This window comes from Ascaphus truei, chromosome 16, assembly GCF_040206685.1.
Source record: "Ascaphus truei isolate aAscTru1 chromosome 16, aAscTru1.hap1, whole genome shotgun sequence".
NCBI lineage: Eukaryota > Metazoa > Chordata > Amphibia > Anura > Ascaphidae > Ascaphus > Ascaphus truei.
This window is the reverse complement of record NC_134498.1, coordinates 21,374,968-21,397,456: the sequence shown is the minus strand read 5'-3', so window position 1 is coordinate 21,397,456 and position 22,489 is coordinate 21,374,968. Positions and strand designations below refer to the sequence as shown.

Sequence of the window (22,489 nt, the reverse complement as noted above, 5' to 3'; positions counted from 1 at the left end):
ATATATCCTTTGTAAAGAGCGTTTTGATGACACAGTAAGGTAAAGTTACAGAACTTCCCCAGTGCCGGACTTGATAATGTGCTACATAGAACATTACATTCTTCTAATCGCATACCCTCTACACCAGGGTGGCAATAACTCCAGTCCCCAAGGACCACCAAAAGGTCAGGTTTTCTGGATAGCCCTGCTTCAGCACAGGGGGCTCAGTTGTTGATGGAGCCACTGATTGAGCCACCTGTGCTGAAGCATGGATATCATTGAAACCTGACCAGTTGGTGGCCCTTGAGGACCGGAATTGCCCACTGCTGTTCTAGAGCCTCTACACCTTCTAAATGATCCCTAAAATGTTTAACTTCATATGTAACCAGTAGTAAATCACTGATTGTATAGGAAACAAATACTGTGTTACTGCAAAATGATACTACCTGTAGTGAGCAAGAGCTGCATTCAAGCCACTGGCCGAAATAGTAGCAAAACTCGGTCCTTTAAAATATTCCTGTTTCCTAAAAAATGGGAAGGAAAATGTGTTTTGATTATTTTTCCTTTGCTTTTGAGTGGGACAAAGATAAAATAATATATGAATCCATAAAGAACACAATATTCATATATTTCCAGAAAAGCATGAATTGGAAATATAAGTCTATTCCAATGTAGTCTTCTTTACGTTAGGATTATAAAGATACCATTAAACTGAAATCTTAGTTATTGTAATATATATGAACAATTATTAATGTACAAAAGTAGTTATTACGATTACTGCAATGACTTCTGGCTTTGGATAGCTCTGTTTGAAAGACGTGAAACTACTTTAAAGGAACAAATGAATAAAGTGAACTGTTTCCTAAAGTATGTACAGTATCACATTGCTGCATTTTTCTTCTTCTGATAATTAGATATAACTGACGTTTAAACCTAAAGTGGCTTAAAAAGTGTCTACTCTATTCAGCAAAGAAGGGGGGGGGGGCGTGTTGGTCCTTTCTTCCGTGTAGTAACAAAGGAGGGAGAGGGAGGAGGACCAACAAGTAGTTGAGATCCTACAAGCTTTCCAACCTCTCAGGGTCCTTCATTGGGTGACCCTGACCCAGAGAGGTTGGAAAGCTTCTAACATTTGTTGGTCCAATAAAAGGTATCATATCCCCAACTCCCTCTCCCTCCTTTGTTACTACTCTATTCAGATGATAATACACAGTAGATCACATGCAGTGGTGGACAATGCACAATCATTTGGATTTCGCTATCACAGCTTAGATGGAGTCATCTCTTTCAGCTAAACTTCCGCTTTGATCATACATTTTAATATGAATTAATAATCCTCATTTCATGTATACTGAGACACAGGTATATCATGTTACGAACAATACACATTTATATTTGTGGAGTATATGAAATGGTGCTACATTTTGACCAGAAGGTGGAGTATGAGCTCTGAGATGACAGTTCTTATGAGATTAGGCCACGTGAACTGGGCACGTGTGATGTATGTATATCTTTATTTATACAGCGCCCACAGTGTACGCAGGGCTTTACAAACGCAATACGTTACAGGGAATTATAATCAAAGTCAGACAATAGGAAAATAAATCCCTGCCCCGGAGAGATTACAATCTAAACTATGATTACAGTTTTAATTGTGTGTGTCCGTATGAATTCTGCGTCTCACTTAACAGAAATAAAATGTTGGTAATGTAACATAAGGCAGATCTGTAGGCATATTTTCCAAATGATAATTTTCTATTCACTAATTATTGTGTGCATAATAGAGTGCAACCACAACCAGACATAAATTTGTATATGCTTTAATGTAGATTATTTCTTGACGTCATGTGGTGTATAAGGACATTGTGGGTTAGGTCTCCTGGCCCAAAACTAGGGCAAATTATAACACAAATTATTTAATAATATACCCGGTGCTAATTTGGTGTTAGACATGATTGATTATTTCAGCCATCTTGGAAAGAGGCCATAGTGTATTCTGATAACCTGCACATGCAGGATGCAATTCCTTTTTGATGTTCAAGGGATTAGAGTAAGGAAGGACAACTCCAGTCCTCAAGGGCCACCAACAGATCAGGTCTGCAGGATATCCCTGCTTCAGCACAGGTGGTGCAGTTTAAGGCTGATTCCCTGGTGGCTACAGCTGCGCATGCGACGGCGGGTACGCCGCACACCAAGTACAGGTCTCTATGGGGCAGGCATCAGTAGGCGTGTGTGCACCCCACACCCCACAGCGAGCGGTGTCTTCTGGAGGAAAAGACCCTAAACCTTTGCACATGCCCTACTCATGTCCGGTGAGTAGGATTTCAATTTTACCTACGGCGGAGCAGCACACCTTCCTATAGCTTCAGTGCTTGGAAGTGTTATCATTCTTATTCGATTGATCTATTAATTGATTCATATTCCATGTTATAATTATGTTATAATTGTTTAATTTTAATAAATGCTCTCAATTTGTAAACCATAGCATATCCCTGGGTAACACACTATTGCAGTGTTTTTTGCCTTTCTTTGTCTTTCTTTTCTGAGGTTTTTCCAGCACAAAGAAAAGAACTGTTGCACAAGAATCAGCGTCCATTCTTTCCTCAGCGCCATAGGAGGTTGTCATCCACACATTCTGATCTTTTGTTTACATCGGTTTAAAGATGCACTGTTTTTAAGTTAAACCTTGCTTTATTCATTGTAACTGTCACGCTGCGCCCACCACAAACAGGACTAGACCGCGGGGCTGAGGTGGGGATGTATATAACCGCCGCCCTACAACCACGGAGCCAGGTCCGGAATGCGTAGTCGGAGTCGTGGAGCTGGGTCGGGGTAGGAGAGTTCGGGGAAGTCGTGGTACTTGCAGTGATCCGGGGTTGGAGAGAGAAGAATGGTCGTTATCCGAAGCCGTGATCCGGGGTTGGAGAGAGAAGAATGGTCGTTATCCGAAGCCGTGATCGAGGAGAGGAGAAAGCGGGGGTCCAATAACAAGCCGAAGTCCAGGGGTAGAGAAGAGACAGGTCCAGGTACGAGCAGGGGTCACAACACGAGTCAGGCAAGGCACAGGAACAGGCAAGATCCAAGAAGCAGCAAGCACAGCACAACAGTGTTTATGTTCAGCAAAGTGAAAGTGAAACAGGAAGGTATTTAAAGGGGAATGCACCAATCAGGAACTAGCAGACAATGACCTCACACATAAGCCAAGAGCCGATAGGGTAGTGCAGGATTGGCTGCTGGTGTAACACAGGTGATGCTGCTAGTGTTCGTTGGTGTGCGCGCGTACGAGGAGTGCGACGCAGAGTGGGTGCCGTGGTGATACTGCGGGAGCGCGCCTCCGCGGATGAAGCATTGCGCAGTTGCGTGCGCACCGAGCGGTCTGTGAATGTCAGAGGTACAGCCGCGTGACGCGTGCTGGGGGCGGAGCCTGGCGGCGATCCTGACATTAACACCGCCAGAAGAAATCAGTGTATCTCGAAAGCTCGCACAAATAAAAGCATTTCGTTAGCCACAGAACGGCTCAGCTAACATGGAAGAGATACCTCTACACACACACAATATATATATTTTATATATATATATATATATATATATATATATATATATATATTGTGTGTGTGTAGAGGTATCTCTACCATGTTAGCTGAGCTTAATAATCAAAAATGAATAGATGATACCGTTCTGTGGCAAATATATATATACGCACGCACGCACGCACACATACATACATGTATATGTAAGTTATGGTGGGTAAAATAGTGACAAAAACCCTCCACAGCAAAGCTTATAGCAACTGTAAATATTACTGTGTGCTCATTTGCATGTCATAGACAGGTCTGCAACCCTGCCTTTCACCATTATCACCCAGCTTACAATGCTTCCACCGCAGCAAGGGATTCTGGGAAATGACATGCAAATGAGCACACAGTGCCACCTTTTGCTTCAAAACCATTAACATGGTCCCATATATATATATATATATTTTTTTTTTTTAAAACAAACAGAATATTTAAAGTAATACTTACTCCCTGAGTCCATCTACATATTGTGCTCCAGTTGCTTCACTGACCGTTCCTTTGGGTACATTCTTCTCCAGCCAAACTAAGTACTGAATTACCGCCACCGCATCACGGATCTGGGAAACATGGGAATGAGGGAAGTGAATAAGGAACTGAAGTTGTATCCTATGAATGAAGTAAAAAAAACAATAATTGGAAGACTATTCCTGTATGTGACATGGGCACCAATGAACTAATCCCCGCTGATCTGCGCCTGCAAATATCACACTTCCTAGTAACGTTTGCTAACTGTACAATCAGAATGCTCACGCACACTCAGCGCACGCGTTAAGCTTCAGCGCTGAAACATTTATGGCTGCTAGTTGGCTTGGGTCTGTATCTGACCGTGTTGCCTTACTGGGTTGGGCGTGCTGCCTGCTGCCCTTTCCCCGGGCCCACACCTGGTTCCTCCCCCTCCTCCTCCCTCTTAGCTACGGGCACGCTATCCCTCCAGACAGCTTTTCTCTCCTATAACTATATAAAACTATTCAAAGAGCGCTATTCCACTAAATTATAAAGTGCAATAATAATATGTATAATATAAATACATTAATGTGATAGTGAATATGTGTGATGTGAATACCACAACTAAAAAAACACAGCTACTGTATATAAAACACCAATTGATGGCTTTCAATCATGATCAGCTGGTGCAGCAAATCAAAAATCTACCATCCACTGTTAGGTAAATAAGTCCATAAAAGTTCATATGAGTGCGCTTTCTGCTGGTAGAGTTGACATACCGACAAACTCACATGTAACAGAAATGATAGAGATCAAAATAAAAAAGGGGTGAGAAGAGAACAAAAAAAAAACAATAGTGCAATTTGTTTACCAAAAGAGAGCCATCCTCTCTCTCTTGGCACGATGTCTACATCCTCCTCCCCAGGAAAGCTAATTTCATACGCCCTGGCCCTTCTCTCCTCTTCCCAGGTAAGATTGTCCATGCACAACCACTTCTCATTTTGCTCATGCACAATCAGCATACTGGCTGCTCATGCACTTGGCGACGGCGCATACGCGATCTGCCCTTTCCGTCTGCTAGTGCGCATACGTGATCGTCTCTTTCTGGCTGCTAGAACGCATGCGCGATCGGAACTTGTTCGCTGCTAGTGCGCATGTGCGACAAGCACTTGCCGACCGGAGTTTGCAGAGTGGGACCCCAAGAGCCGGGCCCCCGGGCATAACCCGGGCTATAGCTATGCCCCTGAGTATATTGTTATAAATGATATATACAGTAGTTCTAGAACAAGCGATCATGCTCTGAAGTAGGAGGGTGGCAGGCTAAAGAGTAGAAGTATGTCTCGATGGAAAGGGTGGTGGATTAGTGGCACAGCCTCCCAGCATAGGAGGTAAGGGCTAATAGGGTAAGGGAATGCAAACATGCTTGGGATAGACAAAAGGCAATTCCAAAAATAAAAGAAAGCCAAGGATCAAATAGGGTCAACAAATAGGAAAAGTGGCAGACACAGGGCGCCAACTGGTTCTTATCTACCGTCACATTCTATGTTTCTGTGTGTAGTGAACGTTGAAAGTGTATTAAAATAAAAATAAGAGCCATACCACAATAATATTATTTGTATCTCATAAGATAAGTTGGCTGGGGTTCCACAAAGTCACAATAACTTGTTTCTCAGATATCAACAATTACTTAGAAACACAACTGGTTGTGTATGCTGCATACGCAATGGTTAGTGTGATGGTGCTAGCAGAGATGTGTGAATATCTTGCAGTTTGCTTTATACACATTTTTGCAATTGTATACGCTAAGAGATAATGAGGAAGGGCAGGGTTGCAGACCTGTCTGAGACATGTGAATGTGCTCACACGTGGGATTTGTATTTGCTGCCCAATGTATGCGTGGAGGGCTTTTGTCACTTTTTTACTCTCCTTATCTTATCTTGTGTCTGCTTATATAAACAAAAAAAAAATCCTAATTGTTTGGTGTGAAGGCAATATTTTCAAATACATGCACTCACGTGACATTTCTTTAGCAATTCCTGATCTTTGGCACTTTTCACTGCCTTAGCCTTTATGGCTGGAGAGTAGTCCTCGGTTAAAAGTTTTTCCTACAAACAGAGAAATACAATTAGAATACCTGGGTCAGTATTTATCAATGAAATGGCCTGCATTTATAACTACTGGATGGACCAATGCAGTGTATTATGGAAAGAACAATTCTAACAACCATTTGAGGAACTTAAAACACTGTCCTTTAAATGTTTTAATTGTGCCGCAAATGTATTTAAGAGATCTATTACTGTCATGCGCTCAGGCGTGAGGCTGGATATGTTAACACCAAAGGTGTACAGTAAGTATAATGACAAGAGGGAAACAGCAAACGGAGAGTGTGAAGGGACCACAGTAACAGCCGGGGCTCAGGGGCACGTAGCTTACCTCTGTCAGCTCATCCGTCTTGGATCCTGCCTCTCCTAGGTTCCAGTTCCCACATCGTGCGTCCGGCAGGGGAGATATGCGGATAGAAAGGAATGCATCCGGTGCCACAGCAATCCGTCAAAGTTAACTTCCACTCCGGGGATACAAAAGGCTTTATTGAGAAGTTACACACACTAAAAACAACAGGCTACGCCACAACCTCCTCCTCTACGCGTTTCACGCTATAACAGCGCTTCTCCAAGACGAAGGTAGAGGAGGTTGTGGTGTAGCCTGTTGTTTTTAGTGTGTGTAATTTCTCAATAAAGCCTTTTGTATCACCGGAGTGGAAGTTAACTTTGACGGATTGCTGTGGCGCTGGATGCATTCCTTTCTATCCGCAAATGTATTTCATCCAGTTCAGGAAGACGACTGTGTTCTGATTTTTTACTTTTATCTAAATCAATCTTATTTAATCATGTACTGTAAGTGGTCAAATGTTTTTTTGTTTTTAACATGGATATTTGTCTTCTTGGCATACGTTTAATACATGTGAAATGAAAGTGTATGTCTCAAACAAGAAAGTCTTACACATTCAGCATTAATTTGTACTGTAGGGAGAGTATCTCAGTCAATAGGCAGAAGTAGCCATGGTAAAACCAAACCATACATTTAAATCAGACAGCAAAGAGACTGGAAGAAGGACTAGTCTGGGCTTAACACACGTTATCCGATGTAAATAAAAGGCTTGCTGTATATTGGGTGTACTTGGGTGACTTAAATTCTGACTACTGATTGCATTACTTTTACTACGGTCCAGTAAAATGTATTCCTCATACAAAGTGGTGGAGGACTTATTATTTGTGATCTACTGTATGTGTTTGTCACTGTGGGAAGGTGGTACATACCCCAACGCCTCTGCCCTTCTGCATTGTAAGTGCGATCTCTCATTGCATACTCTTCATTCACATCTTATTCATTTCTGATCTTCTAACTCTGGTCATATCCAGTGGGAAACACAATCTTCTTTTACATCCTCGTGTCTCTTTTACACCAGTGATCATGGTTCTTAAGAACCAAGTCAAATGTAGTTTCATCCCATTATTTCAGAGGTCCCCAACTCGTCCTCAAGGAAGACTAACACTGCAGGTTTTAAGGGTATCCTCTCATTAGCACAGGACGTCCAATCATTTTGACTGAACCACCCTTGCTCAAGCAGGGATATCCATCCTTAAAACCTGTACTGTTAGGTTAGGGTCCTTGAGGGCTGGAGTTGGGAACCTCTGCATTATTCAATATGGTATGTACTGAAGCTACTTCACCATTCCAAAGAAAATGTTCATCCTATTCATTTGATTGGAGCTGATCTCTTCCGTAGCACCAGGAATCAGTTCAGCAGCATATTGACTAAGGGTCTTGGACAGCCTAGTGGGCCTTCCAATATTTACTGTAATTAAGTGTTATACAAATTCAAAACTTGAATCCTAAAGCCATATGATCTTCTGTCTGCGTATGAGTAAATAAACCAAGCGCAGTGTGTGGCAAGCACATGTGATGCAAATGAAACTTCTCTGACTTGTGTAATTGAAATAAAAAGTTTTGTAATATGGAGGGTAAGTATTAAAGATGTGTGTAGTTTGAGTTTTAGTGTGTAAGGATTGTAATATGTGAGGTTGGATACATGTTGACTATAAAATGCATAGTGTACAGTGTGTCTGGGTCCACATAGTTAGGACACAGGTTTGAATGTTGTGGGCAGTTTAGTTGCTGTAGTGTTTATGGCACACGTCTTGGCAGGCAACAGTAGTGATACGCCCCTATCTATTTCTGCCTGTCTCGAGTGGTTAGGCTATGTCCCCAGTACGTTCTACAGCTTGCAGCTCAGCGTGCGCTGCATGAACAAGTACCTCCCCTCAATATGGCCGGGCCTAATACATACTTTGGCGCGCAAATTCCCCCTGCGATGCACGACAGATTTACAAGCAGGCAAGAGAATTGTGTTTAGCCCTAGCGAAGCGTCATGTGTGTCCGGGAGGACCAATCATATTGCAGCTTTCCCTAGCCAATCAGACCACAGGAACTAGCAGCCAATCATAGCGCTGCTTATTTTAGCCACGCCCCTCAACGCACGTTCAGTCAAAAGTCTTCCTTCATAGGTGAAACCGAAGGTCGCGGTTTCAACATTGTCAGGAATCCACTCCTGGGTTTGGCTGGTGCTCAACCATCCGGAGCTTTGCAGGTTCCAAACAAACTATTCCCTGCTTCTGCAATCACCTGCCTCTTGCTGCCTCCTGTGCAGCTCTGGCCTGATTGGCCTCCTGTGCTATTTAGTTCCTGCCCCGCCCTCAGGAAGTTGCTGGACATAGACTTTGCAATCTCTGTTGCAAGTAACTGTGCTTGTTACAGACTCTCTGTTTGGCCTGCTATGCCTAAGCTTCTTGTCCCTGTGAATCCTGGCCTTTTCCCCAACGCGCTGCAGCACCTTCGCTGAAGTGTCTCCACTGAAGTGCTTCACCCAAGATTGCCCGTTGATGACCTCAGCTTGTTTCCTCAACCACCGCTCCTGTGCCGCCTGCCTTGACCTCTGCCTGGATAACGTTAACCCTGTTTTCTCCAATCCTGACCTGGCTATGTCTGACCATGGAATCCACACTCAGGACCTGACTTTGTGGCCTAAGGTCGGTGTTTATACATCCCCACCTCAGCCCCACGGTCCGGTACCATTTTGTGGTGAGCACGATCGTTACAAACACATGCACAGTGCAGACTGGAACCATGGCTTTACAGAGTTGTGGAGGAGTTACATTGAGATGTGTAGTGATATGACGTAATGAGGTGTAGCTGCCCATAGAGAAAATGCTTCAAATGGACGAGTCTGCGCATGTGGGAAGTAATGATAGACGTAGCCATCTGCGTATGCATATAGTACGGTGAAAGACCTTGGATGCGCAAGCACACAAAAATGTTGAATGGAGTAATCTACGCATGCGCCACGTTATGTGCAAGTGTTCATTTATTTGGAATGGATTAATCTGCGCATGCACAGATGTGTATGCATTCAGAACAGTAAATGGCCATAGCTGTGCATGCTGCCATGACTGACGAGCGGAGTCTTCCACGCATGCGCTGAGTGTTGCGTAGGCATCCTTGAAGAAGGAACTGACCATTGTGCAGAGTGTATATGCATGCGGCCATGAATGATGAATGGAGCCATCTATGCATGCGCACTGTTCTGCGCATGCGCTCATAAATGAGGAACGGACCCATGTGCGCATGGGCAGACTGCCGACAGGTAATTTTACTGGTACCCAAAAAATTGTTGTATCCAGCTCAAATAAAGTTTTCATTTTCCTATGACCTGGCTCTCTGTTGCTGTGCGCTGAATACACTACTCTTTTTTGAATATCTCTGGACCCTGGTACGGCTGCACGCCTGAAGATACAGGTGGGGTGAAGATACGCGAGTTAAACCTATTGCTTTATTGAACAGGCTATCCCAATGAGGAAAGGGGAGGGTATTTCATATTCCATCCTCTACCTTCAGGGAGTGTTTTGCCCTCACTACGTGCTTTGGTATCACTGGACTCATTAGATTATTATTCATAGACCCCACAAATGGTTTTCTTCCTTGATTATGCATTGGAATAAGGAATTTATAACAGAGACCTAGCACTTGAGCACCATCCCCTTTTTTTTATACATCTCAATATTACTGGTACGCATGTGAAGGCAGCATTGGTTACTTGTGCAGGACAATTTTGCGCATGCGCAGTCATTCATTTCCGTTATTATTTGTGTTCCAGTTTTGAGTTTTTTCCCTAGCAGATTTTTCTGGATGCCAGTGCCACCAAAGAAGTTTCACTTCAAAACAATACAAAAGTCCATATTATTTTTACCTTCGGTATCACGTCATATATTCCATAATTGGTGTATTTTGTCCCAATCCAGATTTTCACGCTTCCCGTCACATAGTTTATCACATTGTCCCGGACCTGATGGTATTCCAGAATCTGGACACATGTTGACTCTGGGCAGTTTGTGTTCAGATACCCACGAACCTCAGGGGTTATTCGGCTCACATTAACAAACAACCTACATTGGAGACATGAGTTACACAAGATGCATACATCGTCTTCAAGTAGGTATACAGCCATATTAATTTGAACTTTGAACTCTGTCATCTTTTCTGCTCTGCATATGTACAGTACGTTTTGATCCAAGGATCGCTACCAAGTCTTATAGGCTTAGGCTCCCACAAATTCCATCTGCAAGTTCTTATATATTTTTTTAATAATGAGTTATATGGTCTGGTATGCATTGAACTACAGACAAATAGACAAAACACTGAAGCAAAGATCAGGTCTCGCTACCATTATTGCTGCAATATGGCTATTCTTTTTATGTAAAAACAAAATAATTTTTTTACTCTTTATGGCATCGAATGCACAACTTGGGACCTGCGCTTCAAACTCTAAGGCTACGGCCCCGCTGCCTGCGCTGCACGCACGCCTGCGAGGCTGGCAGTGCGTGCAGCCGAATTCCCAGGTCTGCAGTGAGGTGCAGGGGAAAGACGGGGAGGGCGTGGCGGAGGAGTGACGGGGGCACGGCCATGACATCACCCGGCAGGTTCGCCCTCATTAGCTGAACCGTCGGGAGGCGTGGCCTGGCGCTCCGTCGCCCATCTCAATTTTCGGGTCTGGAAAAAAAATTAGCCGTGCAACGCGGCGCCCCCCCCTCGCAGCGGGCCCGGCCCCATTGAGAGGCGGCTCTTGTCCCCGCAGCGCCGCTACCATAGCGAGCGCTGTTGCAGCCAGTGGGGTCCAAGCCTAACCCTTTTGCTGTCAGAGGGACCCGCTATGCATTGCAGAGCCCCTCTGGTACCTAAAGCTTTAACCCTTTGAGTGCCAGAGGGCCCGTGGTAATAGAGTGCTACAGCCCCTCCAGCACTACCAATCCCGTGATCTCTTTGTCACCGATGTTGGAAGAAAAGAGGAGTCCTACAAAAAGAAGCAATTAGTAAATGAATTTATTGATTGAAGTAGCTACTACAACAGGGAACATGTCGAGTGCTAGAGCCCATAGTAGCTATGTATGCCTTTGGGCTTCCAAAGGGACATCATGGAGACACAACATACCTGATGGAGTCCACAGTCAGCAAGGTGTAAGAGTAGAAGAAAGGGTTATAAGGAATGTCCTGTCCACGAAGATTGAAAAGCCCTAAGAGATATAAAGTGTCAGTAAATTGTAATAATTGTGTTTCTGTTGGTTTCATATTATAACTTTCTGAGTGTCATATTCTAGCCTGCTGTACCCATGCTTGGCCACCGGGATTGCTGCGGCTCTCTCAATGTCTTGTTCTAGCCTGCAGTGCCTATACTTGTCCACCGGGATTGCTGCTGCTAAACTAAGGAACATTCCAGACCTTGAAACCTGACACCATTGCACCTGTGCTCCACCTCTCAGTCTGCATATATAAACCTCCCTTTCCTGTTCCTCCCTTGCCTGTTTATACTGGTTCCTTAGCTCCTGCAAGCTTCCTGTGTTTACTGCTGTGCTAGCTTTTGCTATTGTCCTGTTCCAGTCTCCTCGTTGCCGAACTCTGCTTGTTACCTGACTACGCTATCTGCCGCCGGCCTCTGACCTCTGCTTGTTACCTGACTACGCTACCTGCCGCCTGCCTCTGACCTCTGCTTGTTACCTGACTACGCTATCTGCCGCCTGCCTCTGACCTCTGCTTGAGACCCCTACCACGCTCACTGCTGTTCCTGCCACTGGGAGCCACTCGAGCCGAAGTCCAATCCCTGATACTGAGACGATTCCCTTATTTTCTTTATTTTTTCCTCAGAGCCATCTTTTTGGGGAACTCACTCGGGAGAACTATGGATCCCCAATGTTCTTGCACTTATTAATAGGGGTCAACAATACACATGTGCGATCTGATCCAAATGTACATTTCCCCCTACTTCTTTTCCTGAATTTTTTCACAATTGTAAAACCTCTTACAAATTTACTGGGGCAAAATGAATGTTTTTTCTTGCTAAATGTTCCATGTGAAAATTTTAAATTGGTAAATTTGACAGCATTTGTTCAGCTGTGCAAACGTTTCACATGTACCTAATCAATAACAAAATCCATATAGTGATTGATTATGAGTTATTAGGAATGAGGCTGCAAAACTAATTCATAGGGGTGGATAAATGTTGTGCTAGAGATGGGTGAATTTTGGGGGCGGATTTGCATCTGCCAGGAATCGGACTGTTCCTTTGGTCCGCGGATCAATCTCGAACAAAAGGGGCGATCCGCCTTTTCCGGAATTTTTAAATATCATTGACAAACCAATCCGCGGATTGCACAATCCGCTGGTGGATTTTAAGAATTGCGGAATCTGCAGATTGTATCAAATGGCGGTTTTTTAATAATCGGCATGAATTGAAATTGGAACAATCCATGGACTGATTTCACACCGCGGAACGGATTTTGAATGGAATGCTCGGGAAATTCTGCAAAATGGATTTTTGACACTTTCACCCGTCTCTATTTGCCACCACATTTCTTGATATAAAAATGCATTATTTATTTAGTTCAGATGAATAATGTTTGCTTAGAGTCCAGACACCTTTTCCCCTACAAAAATACCACTACAGTTTCATATTTATCGTAAGAAGCTGGATCACTACTTGAATTTTAAAACTCATCATACTGCCGCAAGAACACTATGGTATTTATCTTATATTGTTTATGACACGTGTAAGATAAGCATGTGTCTACTGAGTTCAGATAAAGTGTTTGCGCAGAGGGTTACTGATTAGAGATGTGCTTACTTGTCCAAATTAACTTTGCCTGTTTCACTCAAATATTCAATAATTCACCCCAAAAATTCAATACAACTTTTTCACAGAAAAAACTAGGGCTGAAATTCACAAGTGGAAGCAAAATCTTGAACAACGTTTTTGAATTTCGCAAAAATAGAAAATACCCAGACATATGGGTTTTTCTAGAAAAGAGGGAGGAGAGTAATCATGGACGTATACCTCCCAAACCAACAAGTGGAGAGGTACCTATGAACACATCCTCCTGAGATACAGGGGACATAAGTGAATTTGAATATGCAAAGTATATTCAAATGCTTTAAATGAGCATATTTGCCAGGTCTCAGATAACTCTCCAAGTGTTGTATAGAGAAGGGTTTGGGGAGGTGTAGAAGTTAATGGGCCACCTACTAAATAGGTCTTTCTCTTCTTCTCCCATCCACGGTGGAGATTTTAATTTGCGAAATAGTTATATTTTCGAAGTTTAACAAAAACAAAAAATGTTGACAGGTTAGCAAAGTTAGACGAGAAGTTTGCATATCTCTATTATTAATCATGTCTTGCAAAACATTTCATTTCATACTGTATGTAAAATATGCCACAGAATAACCACAGAGCATAGATTTATACAGGGATGTTCTACTTCCTCAAGCTATTTCCCCCACAACAAATTGGATTAATGAGACTGAACACAGGAAAGTAAGTCCGTTTGATGAAGCCGACAAAGATACAATATGTCAACAGCAGATATTTCAGGACAGTGGGGAAAGTTTGACTGAAAATACCAAAATTAAAGATCAATCTTTATACCCAGGCACTATATTTACCAATGCACGGCACTGTGTAACTTGGATTTAGTATAGAAATAAGAGGATTTCATATTTACACTGTGAGGATGAACCTAGTGAATAACATTTTTTAAGGTGCAATCCATGCAATATCCTACATGTGGTGTTTTACTAAAAACAAATATTCAACTGTTAATGCCATTTTTTTTATGAATTTTCTTATACTGAGCACCCTATGATTTCTATAGCAGGGTTAAACACACTTCCCCAGCAGTGCAAGATCTTTGCAACACTTTCCTGTTTGTGATAATGTGTTGCTAATGTTTCCAGCAGTTTGAGCTACCAACTGTACCAATAGATAATGTTATCTTTGTAATATAAGAATAGATTGTAGCTGCTGAGGTGCACTCAATGAAGAATTGATTGAAACTGAAAGGCAGCCATTTAGTGAACCCGGGGAAGCAGGATTTTTACTGATCGATCATGGGAGAATAAAAAAATTAAACAAAAAAAACTGCCGATTTATTCAAAGTGCCGCTTGTTGCCTCTTTAAATACTCTTTATAAGGCTTATTTTCATCCCTAGATATTTTTATTTCCCTTCACTTATTTTCTAGCTGTCCTTTATTGTAATTTAGTGACTTACCAAGGTTCATTCCTAGAAGTACAGACAGTCCTCGTTTTACAACGCTTCACTTTACAACGAATGGCTTATCCAACGCTATGCAATGCATACCTATATTCATTTTTACAACGCCAAAATGGCTTATCCAACGCTCTTAAGATGCTTTGCAACGTTGTGTATGTGTGTATATATATATACACATTCACATAAACAACGTTGCAAAGCGTCGTAAGAGCGTATATATATATAATATTATACTATATAATATTATATTATACTATATAATATATTATTTATTATGTTATATTATATATATAATACAGTATATACAGTATATAATTTATGTGTGTGCTGCATATCTTATTGCCGGCATAAAATATTTGGTGTATTTTAGTGTTAAAAATGCCTTCAGGAACGGAACCTTTCATTTAAACAGTGTTCCTATGGGAAAACGTGTTTCGCTTTACAACGTTTCGCTTTACAACGCCATTTTGAGTAACGCATTGTGTCGGATAACCGAGGACTGCCTGTACAGAGCATGTTGAATGTCTTCTCTGCATGTGTCATGAAGCTGTAATACTGTGTTTCAATAAATGTATTGCTACTTACATGCGGTTTCTTCCAGAGCAGATAGTAGCACAGCAGTTGGTTTTTGGGAATGTTTATTCATCTGGCTACGGATATCAGACACTTTCTCCTGCCAGGTGCTGCCTGAATTGTAAGGAGAGAGGTAGGGTAAAGAGGTTAAGGAAGGGACCAGACTGTATGCCATCAGCCTGGATCAATTACATTAAAACATTGGTGACTCGAACAGTACACACAATGCAAATGAAAACAAGTAAATAGGAACAGTGATGGTGAACAGTAAAATAATATGTTTATTACATAATGCAAAATACATTTAAGGTGTAAGCTAAATGATTATACCAAGTCTTATTGTAAGGACTCTGGGAATTGAACCCAGGATTTCGGTTCTCAGTGACAGCTGTCCTGCTTAGTAGAGATGGGTGTATCTGCCGAAATCCGTTTCCCAGATTTTTCGCCGATGTTCCCCCCAAAATCCGTTCTGCGGTGTAAAATTCGCAAAACGTATTTGGACAGTTTTTAATTCGTGCGGATTCATAAACAAAAAGCCATTGGATACAACCCGTGGATAGATTTGTAGAATTCACTCTGCGGATTCAGCAATCCGCCTTAAGAATCCGCCAAGGCTTGCGGAATCCGCGCAGTGAATTGGTAATAATAAAAAACCTGCAAATCGTCTTTTTTGACATTGATTCGCTGAAATTCGTGGACCAAAGGAACCAGCCGATCTGCTGCGGATCCAAATTCGCTAAAACAATTTGCCCATCTCTACTGTGTACTAAAGTTACCTCTGAATCTTGTTTCCATCTCCCATATTACTTGTCCTGTTTGGTTCTTGCGCTGTTCCTGTTTTCCTGTGACCTCCTAGACATTTGACTTCCGCTTGCTTTCTGACCATGTACCTTCTTTGCCCTTTGGACCTCAACCTTGTGACTACCTGGTACGACCACAACTTTCTTCAGCTACCATAACTGGACTCTGTTGCTGCGCTAGAACTTGTCAGGCAAACCTCTCCAGCCAACGTATATCACCATAGCACTACAAATAGCTACATCCACATGCTACCAGCAGTTTAAAAACCCACCTCCTATTTATTGCAGCTCTCTTTCCTCTTTAATGGTTTTATATCCAGTGTTAGGAAGAATGCTTTCTGATAAGTTGTAGATAACTGTGTAATTTGTCTCTCCAACATCATCACATTTTTAGGAATAACTTTGCCCTGTTAATAAGTTCACTCGTTTTTTAACTTTTTATTTTTTACTACCTGTCTAAAGAAATTATCAATGCAGAGAAAGGTATGTTTTCATGCAGTTTTTTGGAGCAGAGCTGAGTTCCTCAAGACTTCAACAGTCTCACATTTTAATCTTGTTTGTAACTGTTACATACACCCATAACATAGGAATGACGAGAGCAGAAAGGCCTTCATCTTCCATTTTCAGCACAGGATTGTTTTTTTCTTCATCTCATAATTACTTAAGCTTCAAAGTTTGATTGTGGACACAGACAAGACATACATTACCGATGAATTCATTGCTTAGTGAATAAATGTCAGTGTCAGGCAGAGCGGGGCGCTGATTACCCCATACCAAGTCTACCAGGTTGTTAGGTATGGAATGCAAAATCCTCCCAGAATCTTGCAATAATTTGGAATACATCTCCCAGTCATCTGTAAAAAAAATGAAATAAAAAAAATTATGATATATACTGTATATACATATAAATGAATAAATATATAGCAAGCTGTTAAGAAACCTTTGTTGTACTTTAGGTCTATTCCCTAATATATTATGGATCGGATTCTATGAAATAGAAACGCAGAAACCATAGAATTTGATTGTTGTTAAAACCACTTGCCCACTTAGTATGCCCATTTCCTGCCTGTTGATCATTGGCTTTCTTTCATGTTCAGGAGACGCTTATATCTATCACAAGCATTTTGTGACTCCTTTACTGTATCAGCCTCTAGCTCCCAGGTTGGGAGACTATTCCACTAGCCCCCCACTCTTTTTATGTAGAAGTACTTTTCTCACCATTCCCCTGAGCCTGCCACTCTCCAGTTTCAGCCTATGACCTCTTGCTCAAGCACTTTATTGTCTAAAATATGCTTCCTTCATGTACCTTGCTGAAACTCTTAATATATTACAACTCCACTGAGTTTAATGACTGCTACCTGTCATTAAATGACATGTAACTAAGGAGGCATGCTGTGACACAATGTAGGTTATCGCACAGTTATCCTGCCTTAACTAGCATTCAAATAATGGACGTTAACACAGGATCACAGTAGGATAACCTGTATCACACCTTAGTGTTTCCCAGCATACTGTAAGCCAGAATGTGTATAAGACAGAACAAATTCTATTGTAATTATCCATGCTGTTGCAAGAAATAAATCACCAAGCAAAAACCATAAATAATGATCATAAATATTTTTTTAGGGCAAAAGTAATGGCAAACGCTAGAGTATCTTGTCATATGTTGAGTCAAAATGAAACGTACCAATTGAGAAGAGGAAGGGATCAAAGCCGATTACATCTCCTGTGTTTAACTCTTCCAGAATCCACTCTACAATCGCACTCCCTGACACTGTAGAGAAAGAATTAATCACAATGAATTTCTTGGGAATGTTTCCTCTATAACATACATTTTCATAGATGTGTATGTATGTGTATGTGTGTGTATATATGTATATAGTATATAGTATATAGTATATATATATATATATATATATATATATATATATATATATATATATATATATATATTTCCCTCCTATCCTTACTCACTGCCTCATAGTGGAGAAAGGTAGCACCAGGTGTTCAAGAAGATGTATAGTGCCACTTATATACCCAGCTACAGTAAAGTGGGAAAGGTACGTGCAAACATGCAAATGAGGCTGGCATGTCAAGTAAGACCTCAACCCTCAAATATGGAATGCACCAAAAAGCAACGGCCCTCATTCCCTGGAGGTTGGATTGTCTTTGGCCGTCACAGCATTCAGGAAGAAGGCAGTGGGTGCTAAAAGATCATGGGGGAGGCCTTCATCCAGCAGTGGATCGACAACGGCTGGAGTTAATCTTATATCTTATATCTTATACTATAGTATATTAGTGAAAGCACTGTATGTTTGCCTGCCTGGATGTCCGGTGTCCCTAGCGGCAATCTCATTGGTCCCTTGGGCCGCCCGCCCCCGCACACCTCTCATTGGCCTCACACACTCACACCACCCCCTTGGCCCGCCCCTGAGGCGGAGTGACGGGCCAAAGGTCCACAAAAAAAAAAAAAAAAAAAACACACACACACACACACATTCCCACCCCCCCAAGCTCACACACACCTCACCCCCCCCCAAGCTTACCCCCCCCCCCAAGCTCACCCCCCCCCCCCCCCAAGCTCACACCCCGGCGCCGCTACAGTCAGCGGGGGAGCGGAGCGAGCGCCCGGGACACACGCGGGGGAGCGGCCACAACACGCTGCCTCCCGCCTCACATCCACGTGGGAGCGGCCGGATGGGTGAGGCAGCATACCCACGGGCCTCGCCGCACGCTCCTCGGCACCGGCTCACCTCTCCCACCCCCCTCACAGCAAAGACCAGCCTACCCGGCGCCGCCTGCAACGCTCCTCGGCACCGCCGCCTCACCTCGAGCCGGAGGGCAGCGGGGGGGCTCCCGCCCTGCAGGAGGCCTCACCTCGAGCGGGGGGGCTCCCGCCCTGCAGGAGGCTTCACCTCGAGCCGGTGGGCAGCGGGGGGGCTCCCGCCCTGCAGGAGGCCTCACCTCGAGCCGGAGGCAGCGGGGGGGGCTCCCGCCCTGCAGGAGGCCTCACCTCGAGCCGGGGGGCTGCGGGGGGGGCTCCCGCCCTGCAGGAGGCCTCACCTCGAGCCGGAGGCCAGCGGGGGGGCTCCCGCCCTGCAGGAGGCCTCACCTCGAGCCAGAGGGCAGCGGGGGGGCTCCCGCCCTGCAGGAGGCCTCACCTCGAGCCGGAGGCAGCGGGGGGGCTCCCGCCCTGCAGGAGGCCTCACCTCGAGCCGGAGGGCAGTGGGGGGGCTCCCGCCCTGCCGGGGGGGCTCCCGCCCTGCAGGAGGCCTCACCTCGAGGAACATGCTGCCGACTGCAAGGTAAGCAGCTCTCCCCCCACACCCCCCCATTCCTTCATTGCCAGCCTCAACCCTCCATACACACACACACACACACTATATATATATATATATATATATATATATATATATATATATATATATATATATATATACATACACATACACAGAGACACACACACACAGAGACCACACACACACACACACATGTAGGCGCACACACACACATGTAGGCACACACACACACACACACACACACATGTAGGCACACACACACGTCCACAGACACACACATGTAGACACACACACACATGTAGACAGACACACACACACACACGTAGACAGACACACACGCACACACACACACACACACCTATACAGACACACGTATACACACACACACGTATACACACAGGCACACGTAGACACACAGACACACGTAGACACAAAGAAACACGTAGACACACAGACACACGTAGACACACAGACACACCTATACACACAGACACACACCTATACACACACACACACACACCTATACACACACACACACACCTATACACACAGACACACACGTATACACACAGACACACACGTTTACACACACACACACGTACACACACGTATACACACACACACACACACACACACACACACGTAGACATACACACACGTACAAACACACACGTACAAACACACACGTAGACACACGTGTACACACACACGTAGACACACACACAGACGTAGACACACACACACACGTATACGCACACACACGTAGACACACACACACACGTAGACACACATACACACGTATACGCACACACACGTATACACACACACACGTACACACACACGTAGACACACACACACGTATACACACGCACGTAGACACACACACATGTACACGTAGACACACACACACACATGTACACGTAGACACGTACACACACACACATGTACACGTATACTCACACACATGTACACGTACACACACACATGGAGACATACACACACACATGGAGACATACACACACGCACATGTACACACACACACACGTACACACACACACACATGTATACATACACATAATGTATACACACACACATGTATACACACACACATGTATACACACACACACACACACACACACACATACACACGTGTATACACACACAAACATGTATACACACAAATGTACACACACACATGTATACACACACACACACATACTATGTATACACACAAACATGTATACACATGTGTATACACACACATGGAGACATACACACACGCACATGTACACATACTGTATACACACACACATGTATACACACACACACACGTGTATACACACACATGTATACACACACGTATACACACACACAAACATGTATACACACACACAAACATGTATACACACACACAAATGTATACACACACAAATGTACACACACACAAATGTACACACACACACATGTACACACACACACACACACATACTATGTATACACACAAACATGTATAGACACACACAAACATGTATACACACATGTGTATACACATGTGTATACACACATGTGTATACACACACGTACACATGTATACACACACACACAATATATACATACACACAATGTCTACACACACATGTGTATACACGTCTATACACACATGTGTATACACACACATGTGTATACACACACGTATACACACACGTATACACACACACACGTACACACACATACAATGTATACACACAAACATGTATACACACACACAAACATGTATACACACACACGTGTATACACACACACGTGTGTATACACACACACGTATACACACACACACACTATCCCCAGCAAAACCACATCAGCACACCGCTATCCCATGCCCCCCCAGCACACTGGCATTCTCGGCTCCCCGCCATTCCCAGCCCCCATCAACACCATCAGCACCCACACATCGGCACCTTTGCACCTCCCCCATCGGCACACCCACATCCGCACCCCCACATCCGCACCCCCACATCAGCACCAAACCCTCCAAAATCAGCACACCGATACAATCACCATCAGTACAGCCACAGCAGCACTACCACCGCACATGGGCCGCGTTGACCACTCCTCACCCAAATGCCACACCCACACCACAAACATCCCGGGCAACGCCGGGGCTCTCAGCTAGTGATATATATAGATATATCTATATACAGTGTTCGACAAACCTATTCCCCCGCACGCCCGGGGCGAGTGGATTTGACCTCGTGGCGAGCTCCTTATGGCCGCCCAAGCAGCGCACGTGTTTTTTTTTTTCATTTTCCCTGCTCGCGCTAAAAAAAAATTTTTTTAAATCCAGCAGCCTGATTGGCTGACAGGACTTGGCGGGCTGCCAAGTTTTTTCCCCCATCCATGCTAAGGCCACGCAGGCGCATCCTCTTCCTGCTGCTTGAAGAGGTTAGTACAGTATTCCACTGCGTCTCCCGGTCCCCGCTTCCCCTCCCTGTCCCCGTTTCTGCCCGCGGGGTGCGTGATGGTTCGCGGGGGTGTTCCCCCTCCCCCCCCCAGTCCTTGCTTCCCTCCAGGTTCCCGTGTCTACCCGCAAGGTGGGAGATGGTAGCGGGAGTGTTCCCCCCCAGGCCCCGCTTCCACCCCAGGCCTCTCCCGCCCCTCTGTCTCCCCTCCCTCCTCTCTGTCTCCCCTCCCTCCTCTCTGTCTCCCCTCCCTCCTCTCTCTGTCTCCCCTCCCTCCTCTCTCTGTCTCCCCTCCCTCCTCTCTCTGTCTCCCCTCCCTCCTCTCTGTCTCCCCACCCTCCTCTCTCAGTCTCCCCTCCCTCCTCTCTGTCTCCCCTCCCTCCTCTCTGTCTCCCCTCCCTCCTCTCTGTCTCCCCTCCCTCCTCTCTGTCTCCCCTCCCTCCTCTCTCTGTCTCCCCACCCTCCTCTGTCTCTCTGTCTCCCCACCCTCCTCTGTCTCTCTGTCTCCCCTCCATCCTCTCTGTCTCCCCTCCCTTCTCTCTGTCGCCCCTCCCTCCTCTCTCTGTCTCTCTGTCTCCCCTCCATCCTCTCTCTGTCTGTCTCCCCTCCCTCCTCTCTGTTTCTGGATATCTTATTTACCCTGTATATCTTAACTGCCCTATACCTACACCGAAATAACTATACTGCTTTCTTCCAGATCTGACTCTCAA

The 22,489-nt window shown here is 44.2% G+C and overlaps 1 protein-coding gene across 4 annotated transcripts in view; it reads right to left on the bottom strand.

The window, feature by feature from the left end:
- Positions 1-22,489, bottom strand: part of XPNPEP2 (X-prolyl aminopeptidase 2) — a 65,889-nt gene that overhangs the window by 24,089 nt on the left and 19,311 nt on the right. For all 4 annotated transcript variants that reach the window (XR_012788358.1, XM_075572827.1, XM_075572826.1 and 1 more), the window contains 8 exons: positions 17,709-17,795; positions 16,729-16,875; positions 15,234-15,335; positions 11,539-11,620; positions 10,300-10,495; positions 6,011-6,100; positions 3,999-4,108; positions 426-503 (listed from right to left, as the gene is read on the bottom strand). Coding sequence is in view for 3 of the 4 variants with exons in the window: in XM_075572827.1 (XP_075428942.1) it covers positions 426-503; positions 3,999-4,108; positions 6,011-6,100; positions 10,300-10,495; positions 11,539-11,620; positions 15,234-15,335; positions 16,729-16,875; positions 17,709-17,795 (892 nt within the window). In the remaining variant the exon portion in view is untranslated. The remainder of the gene's footprint in view (positions 1-425; positions 504-3,998; positions 4,109-6,010; positions 6,101-10,299; positions 10,496-11,538; positions 11,621-15,233; positions 15,336-16,728; positions 16,876-17,708; positions 17,796-22,489) is intronic.